This window comes from Oryzias melastigma, linkage group LG17 (assembly GCF_002922805.2).
Source record: "Oryzias melastigma strain HK-1 linkage group LG17, ASM292280v2, whole genome shotgun sequence".
NCBI lineage: Eukaryota > Metazoa > Chordata > Actinopteri > Beloniformes > Adrianichthyidae > Oryzias > Oryzias melastigma.
Window position 1 is genome coordinate 6,075,335 of NC_050528.1, and position 8,394 is coordinate 6,083,728.

At 33.8% G+C, this 8,394-nt stretch overlaps 1 protein-coding gene across 3 annotated transcripts in view; it reads right to left on the minus strand.

Moving 5' to 3' along the window:
* Positions 1-8,394, minus strand: part of sntg1 (syntrophin, gamma 1) — a 187,382-nt gene that overhangs the window by 21,872 nt on the left and 157,116 nt on the right. For all 3 annotated transcript variants that reach the window (XM_024274265.2, XM_024274264.2, XM_024274263.2), the window contains one exon: positions 7,700-7,738. In XM_024274265.2, coding sequence (XP_024130033.1) covers positions 7,700-7,738 — 39 coding nt within the window. The remainder of the gene's footprint in view (positions 1-7,699; positions 7,739-8,394) is intronic.

An 8,394-nucleotide genomic window follows, 5' to 3' on the forward strand; every position in this document is an offset into this window, starting at 1 on the left:
AGCTGCATCTTGTTTCTGAAAACTCCCACCAGCTTTTCACCTCCTTGATTTGATCTTCATGTCACATTTTCATTTGAGTTTTCTTAAGTTCTTAAGTTCCGCCTCAGTGATTTTGCTTTGTATCTTCAGTTGTGATAGTACTTTTCTTTTACTGAATGAGAAATGTAAAAACTTAAGGTTTATTTCTGTAAAATCTGGTGATGGCGTTAAGAATAGTTACAGAAAAAGCAGAATTCAGAGAGTGAGGCTTTGATGTCACAACAAAAATGTTTTATACAAAATATAACAGTTTCTTATTTACAGCATGTTTCTATTTGCTGTGTTTATTTCGAGTTTAGCTTTGTTTCCTGTTAGCACAGACGCCTCCCTTCTGTTGCATCTTCTGCTTGTCATTAATCATTACAGATAAGACAGATAAATGTATTGATCCCATCCTGGGAAATGCATTTTTTCCAGCATGAAATCAGTCTGAGGTTTTGTACTTCTTGTCGTTTCTGCTTCTTCCAGAGAGGATTAAAAAGCCCAGTTCCTACAAAAGCTGCAGCAGAGAACAACGGCTACCTGGATGCTAAAGAGGATGGCGGACCAAAAATTTAGAAACATCTCAGATGTGTTATGAACTTTGTCATTCTGGGGAATATTTATAATTATGCGAGTAAACACAAGTCAGTCGATAAGTCATTTAAAAACTTGGTGACAGATGTGAACAATATTGATTTACTGCAGATGCATTCAAATTTCTTCCACGGCACTAGCGCTCATCATCGATCAAAGGAGACGTCGGCGTCTTATTTAGGCCACGAGCGGCAAGCTATGTGGGAGTGGCTACAGATGAAGAGATTTGGGGTAATGGTGGTTGGTGATTTTACACAAGAGCTGTGGATCCAACAATTCTGCATGTCATGCTCAACTTTTGATGAGGTGTGGGATACTGCACCTCTTGTGACGCCTGCTTTGTAATCACTGTTGGTCATGTGACGCATTCAATTTGAAAAAAGAGTTTTTATTGCAGTCTTGCAAAATATGTACTTAGGTTACGTAGTATTTAAGTTATTTGAAATAATGCATTAACTTTAAAAACAGATGGTCGAATTCTTTGATCAGACCTACAGTATGTTTCAGTTAATCTGATGCTTAAATTTCAATTTAGTGTTGGTAAAATATAAACAAAAATAACAATCATTTATTTGTAAAATCAAACAGCAACCAGTAATGTTTCATAGAGTTACCACTGAGAATGCATACATTTTGTTACAAAACAGAATAATTTTCATTTTTGGTTAAAGTCCCATAATTACCTACTTTTTCATTTGGAAGTGAGAAGAATTGCAGGACACTAAAATGAAGTCAAACATTTAATAAAAAACTCCCCCGAAAGAAGCTGGAGGCTGAAGGGATAAAAAGGTGCCAAAGACAAATATTATGGATCTTTTCTTGGCTCTGGAGTGTTGCCAGGCAACAGGTAAAGATTACAGGACATTCAGAGTCCCAAACCAGAAGCATTGGTATTTATTTACTGATTACAGCCTGTTGTTTTCTGAACTGAGCTGAATATGTTATTGTCAGAGTATATAAGCTGAGGAAGTGGAGTCAAATCTAGAACTAAAGTAGTCTTTTAATTAAGATGTCAACCAAAATATTGAAATTAAAACCCTGAGGTTATTTTATGGTGGCTTAATCACATTACACTGATTACATTTTTGACAAATATAGGAAGAAAATGCAAAAAACAATTAAATTCCAGTAGCAGCAGAATTGGAAAAATGGTTAAAGGTCCTCATGGACAGAAATCTTTGGAATGGGTCCATTACTGGATGAGAGCGATACAACAAGCAACTGAAATATGGCTGTAATGAAATCTGGGCAACTGTCTGTGTCAAAGTAAAAGTGCTCTTATGTTTGCCATTATCCTGCCGCGCTTTCATATGTACGGATGCCAGATCCACTGAAGTACTTTAGCTAATAAAATTACATTCACTCGGTCTGCGGCAGAAAGTGCTGCAGCGGCCGTCCCATTTACAAACGGCCGCGGGAAAACGTTGACCTGCGACGCTCACTTATCTACGTCCGCTAGGATTGTTTCAAGAGATAGTACAGGGCAGGATGGTCAGCCTAAACCTGATATTATTTTTTGTTACATTTTTATTTAGTCATCAAACCAGCACTTTGAAAACTCAAATGTAACACAAAGAAAATGAAAAAAAAATTTGTTGACTCAACCTTAAAGTCAACAATAAGTCAACAAATTCCACATGAAGTATTGATTAAAAACTAAAAGGTTTTGTTTTTATAAATCTCTTAAGAAATTATAAATATTATACACTTAGAAAAGAACAAGTATTGCCCAAATCTACATTTAAATCAACATTATTTAACCATGGAGAACTCAAAGGGTTACATTTTGCTGCAGTATATATAAATGTGTGTGTGGATGCGTGAGTATTATTTTGTATTTATAACTACATGATTATATATATATATATATATATATATATATATATATATATATATATATATATATATATATATATATATATATATATATATATATATGTATATATATATATGTTTGTAACTCAGAATAACAGAGATGAATTACACGTCAGATATAACCGCTTTCTGTTTCACATCGGATGGTTCAGGCTTCCACGGCTTGCGTTAATTTCTGAAAATGCAAACTTTGTCGGACACTAAGTCGTTTATATATGGAAATAAATATTCAATAGATTTTTAGTGCTCTACTCTTTTTATATATTTTGGTGTAGATAATTTTTCACAAAAAGTGGACTATTTGATTGGTGGTGCGGCCCGTTGTCACAGTAATGCGGTAATGCGAAATATATGTGTATATATATATATATATATATATATATATATATATATATATATATATATATTAGGGCTGTGAATGTTGAGGTGTTAACATGCACGATTAATAAAAAATAATTAATAATTGATATTTTTTAAGTGCGCTACGGCGTCCTGACGTGAAGCTGTGAGATCAGCGTTATGAAACCCTGTCTAAAATAAGCGTAGATTTTGTTATATTCTATGATTGAAATTGTATTAAATTAATAAGATAATATGGCATTTATTTGTAGTGTTTGGAAAAAAACGCTCTCTCTATCTTAATAAATAAGGCGGAGAATAAACGTGTCTATACAAGCTGCAGCGGAGAGCAGCCAAACACCTGCTATGGGGGGCGGGGGAGCGGGACCGGAGCGAAACGGAGCAGTTTGCTTTGAGAAATCCAATGAGGAAACCGATCATTATTTTATTTTTGGGACCGACAATAATTTTCAAAAATAACAAGCATTGGCTAAAAATTGCGGAAACTCCTACGAAAAAGTCCTGCCCCCCGACGCCGAGAGAGTCGAGAAAATTGTATATGCATACATAGGCTAATGTTATTTGCTACAGCCCAAAATAAAGAAAAAAATATATACATTTTGCCAACAGAGTTAAGCACTATAAAAGGCAAATTCATACACTAAAATCACAAAATCTATATGCATATTTATATGTATATATATATATATATATATATATATATATATATATATATATATATATATATATATATATATAATAAAACTCTAATTTTAAAACATATACAATAAAGCACTACATTTTATGAAATAAAACAAAGAAGTCCATTATTTCATAGTCAGATTAACTTTAAAAAGCCAGAAGAGATTTGTTCTTCGGTTAACCAAGTTTTAAAAAATAAATCCACAGAACAGACACCTATTTTTGTTTTTTGCAAGTTGTGCAGCAAATAATTAAACATCCATAGAGTTATATATTTTTCCCTTCATTCACAGAAGAAGAAAAAATATCAGTAAGTAGTGGAGATTTTTTGTTTCTTGCATGCCATTTACATTTTTAAAGATAAAATCTATAATTAAATTTAATATCAACTTCATTTTTAAAAATGTCATAAATATAACCTGCATTATTTATAAAAATATTAAAATTTTAATTTATGTTCCACACAATAAGACATGGTAGTACTGTATTGTATTTATTGTGGGTCAATAAATGCTTTTAATCAAATGAAATTTGAATATACAGTATATGTTCCTAATTACAATTTTTAATGCAATTTAAACATTTTTTTCAAATAACACATAATAGAGATAAAAAAAAATCATATTTTTGGTGTCCTGTCTGCATTTTATATCTTATAAAAACAAATAATGCACAATTATGTAAATAAAAAAAGAGTAAATACATTTTACAAATGCTACAACATTTTCAATACATTTTACTGTAAATGTAAAAATTTTAAAGAAGGCTTTTGACAAGGCATCTATGGAAATATAAGAATTGAGAAGAGACTTATTGGACTTGTCGTTTACTACAAACATATTTGTCTCCAGGGTACAGTGGACAGACAGGACCATTTATACTGCAACTAGCACAACAACGCTGTCCCAAGCCCCCAAAGGGAAGCCTCTGACGCCTTGTCAAAGCTGTGTCATTCTGTTGCAACGTTGTAAAAAAATAATAAAGAGAGCAAACACAGGCTCCGTCAAAACACTCCTCCCATCTCCAGACAGCCTTCACATCCAAATTTACACTCCAGAGCCCGAAATGATGTTACTCTTCTGATTTACAGATATGTTTTTGGACAAAAAGGATGACAGCAACAGCCTCAGGGGCACTTTTCAGTTGAAATAATAGTTTTTCTCAATGTCTAATTAGTGTTTCTTTTAGGATTTTGTAATAATATTCATATTTACATTTAAAAAATTTTTTTATGGTTCTCCTCGCTTCGGGGCAACAAATTTATTAATATTTTTGAACAAAGAGAAAAGACTCCTATTTCATATTTTTAAGCTAATATGTTTTTATTTTAGATTAAACTGCAACACTTTTATTGACTTCTCTGCATCACTAAGAGCAAAAACAAAAACTGAAAAGATCACAATTTTAACACTCTTTGTGCCACACATCCAGATGTGAGTTTAATCTGCATAACTGGGAAGAGATGGTAAATAAAGAGACAAAGAAGTCTAAAAATGTGTCAAACAAAAATGTTTTTTTCTTTCTTCTCCTGATCATCCTCAGAGAATAAAGGATTAGAAGCTTAAAAAAGGCATCTGGAGATGTGATTTCAGAAATCACACCAGCACTGATTCATTAAAGCCGGGCTCTGATCTCAGCCTGAGTCAAATGTTGATTTAGTTCCAGTTTTTTGTTGTGTATTTTTTTTTTTTTTTTTTCGGATCCGCAAAACAAGGCAGTGAAAGATTGGGGACAGGCACGGCTCATTTTATTTCATTTCCAGAAGGAATTCCTTCACACTCAATGATGCTTCTGTGATGCAGAAAGCAGAGCAAATAAATAATAAAGACCAACTTCACTGCGTCTTTAGCTCCTTAAACCGAGAGATGACAGCATGAGTTAACTGACTTGAAGCACTTAAGATGTTTTCTGATCATGTCTCAGTAGATGGACCTAAATGATGTAAGCTCTCTGAGTGTTGCAATAACTGGCAATAGAGGACTGTGTCTCTGACTGACAGACTTGCAGATTAAGTCCTCATTAAGGAAAAAAAAAAAACAGGAAAAAACACAACTTGAAGTTTGTTTGAGTATAAGGCCGTGTCACACAAATTGCACGAATGAAAATTGGTCTTACGTGAATATATGTGGAAAAAAGTTGTGGTCTTTATGTGAAATTATCACAGATGTATCAGGAATAAACCACGTTAAAATCACAGTAGAAGTACAAATAATCCACGCAAAAAAAAAACAATCAACATAGAGCATGATTATTGCAATTTATATGCAATTTATAAGTGATTTGTAAGTCAATTACCGTATTTTCCAGAGTATAAGTCACAGTTTTTTCATAGTTTAGCCAAGAGTGTAACTTATATTCAGGAGCGACTTATTTGTCTGTGTGTGTGTTTTTTTTAAACATAAATAGGCTCATATATTTTTTATTTTCCCAGTAAACACCAATAGTCCTTTAGCAGTTGTTTCCTATAACAACAGCTAGAGGGCGCTGCATCCGAAGTATTTGCAACTGAAAGTGGAAGAAGAAGTGTCATCCAAATTAAACATGGAAGAGAATCTTTGATATTTTTCTTTTACAGATCAAAAGATAAGTATTATTGAGTTTATTTATTTAAGCTACACTGAGACAGGTATAGATTTTTATGAAATGTCAGACTTTTCTCCCAAAAGTGCGCCTTATACTCCAGAGCGACTTATATATGGTTTTCTTCTTCTTGATTAGACATTTTTTGCTCTTGGGACTTATACTCTGGAAAATATGGCATGTTATTTGAACGTGACATGTGCGCCGCCGTATACACGATTTATAAGTTATACATCGGTGGTACATGCGTTAAACATGCAGTCGTGAAAGGCACAAACTTGCATATGGATCTTAGAAAAAAATCATGCCCAAATGCATAAAATCATTGATAAATAAAGATGGACACAGAAAGCAAGGCTATTACCTCAAGTTCCAACGAAATTAAGTTCATTTAGTCGCTATTTTTCCGCGGTACAAATATCGCCCAATTTCGCCATTTTGGGGCCAGACGACATTATCAAGAAGTGATTGGTCCGAGAATCTGTCAATAAAAAGCTTCTAGTGGGCACCACATGCTCTTATTGAGGCATCTGATTGGCTAGTTTATAACTTGAATAACTAGCGATCACGTTTCGCCTAAACGGCGCCATGCAGCCCACAAAGTGAGAACCTACTCGTTTTAGTGGGTTGGGAGGGGCTGGTGCTCAGAGCACATATTTTTAGAGGATTACTCAGAAATGTGTGAACGGATCAAAATACCACTTTGGGTTTATTGAGGATTTAACATTAAAATACGCTTAAAAACTAAAAAAGTTGATTTTGCATTATATAGGCCATGGGTCTGTAAAATTTAAGACTCATTTGGTCTAGTTTCTTACAGACCAGAACCCAACAAGAGCCACAAAGTCTAATTTTATCATTAAAAAACGCACAATATTTTTGTTTTTTTGGTCAATTAATTTATAAACGTAACTTAAATATTTCAATAACAGAATTACAAGAGTTTCTATATGTTTATGTATATATACATATATAACAGTAGTCATTTATGTTTACGTTTGACAGCAGTACACACTTGTTCCTTTCAAAATAAAACCCACCATTTCTCAAAAAAGGTCCTATTGCTGCAGCAGCTTTACTTAAATAAAAAATGCAAGACTGTCAAACAATGTTTTTATAATTAGGATTTTGGTATACCACAGACATTTTTTACCCTTTTAGTCTTGGATATAAACAATATTTTAGTAGAACCATTTAGAATAAAGCAAGCTTTTTATTGTCATTCTTAAACATAAAACTCTAAATCATTTTAAACAGCATTTGTGCAAAACTTTAACCACTTTAGTGTAATTTACCATAATAAAACAATGTTTGGAGACTTTTATTTGACTAACTATAAATTAAAAACACAAATTTAAAGAAGATTTCTACAGAATTTCTGACACTTCTGAGTTGTTTGACGTGATGAAAATCTGAGCAGAAATGACTAGACTTAAATAACTATATTATTAATTCAAACCTTAGCATTATGTAAACTATGTATATCATTCATCAATTACAAAAACAAAAGTTTTATACGTGGAAAATGCGCTAAATGTGTGTATTGGCTGTGTAAGACGGCCTATAAAAGGGGACGTAAGTGACTTACCTGCTGATTGACTGGAAAGTTCCGGTTAATCTTCTTCACCTGTTCGAGCAAACGAGAGCATCATTAAAAGATCTCAGGGAGCAGCTGACAAAGTTAACATGTTTGTCAAAGCCCAGCAGGCCTGCACAGAACAAATGAACATAAATGACAGCATCCACACAAACACATTAAGCATGGCTCTGAAGGAAGACTGTTAGAGCTGCTTCATTTATTCAAAGCATGCAAATTTCAAAATGAGATAGATAGAGTCATTTCCACAAGGACCCCAGGCTCTCCTTTAAAAAACTCATTTAAAAAAAAAAAAATCCATTCTCTCTGTGGTAATAAAAGCAGGGAAACTACTGAGGGAGCAGTCAGGCTTCAAATTAAAACATTCTACTCTGATCACATGTATCACTCGCCTCTAATCCACGCTGTACTATCAATATAATTCTATCTCAGAAACGGAGCGCCGAATTAGGAGGTCCGCTCGCGACGCCGTCCCGCTGCAGAGGCGCGGGCAGCCTGTCACAAAACGCTTCTGAAGTTTGAGCAGAGAGAGAAAAAGGTTGTTTTTATGTCTGAACAGCAAGAGGACTGTCAGGACGGGAGGAAATACGGAGGGTTTGTTTGGAATCAGAAAAATGTCTTCAGACTGAAGTCTCACTCGACTGTAGGACCCATTAAAAAAACATTCTGACTGGGGTTTGTACGGT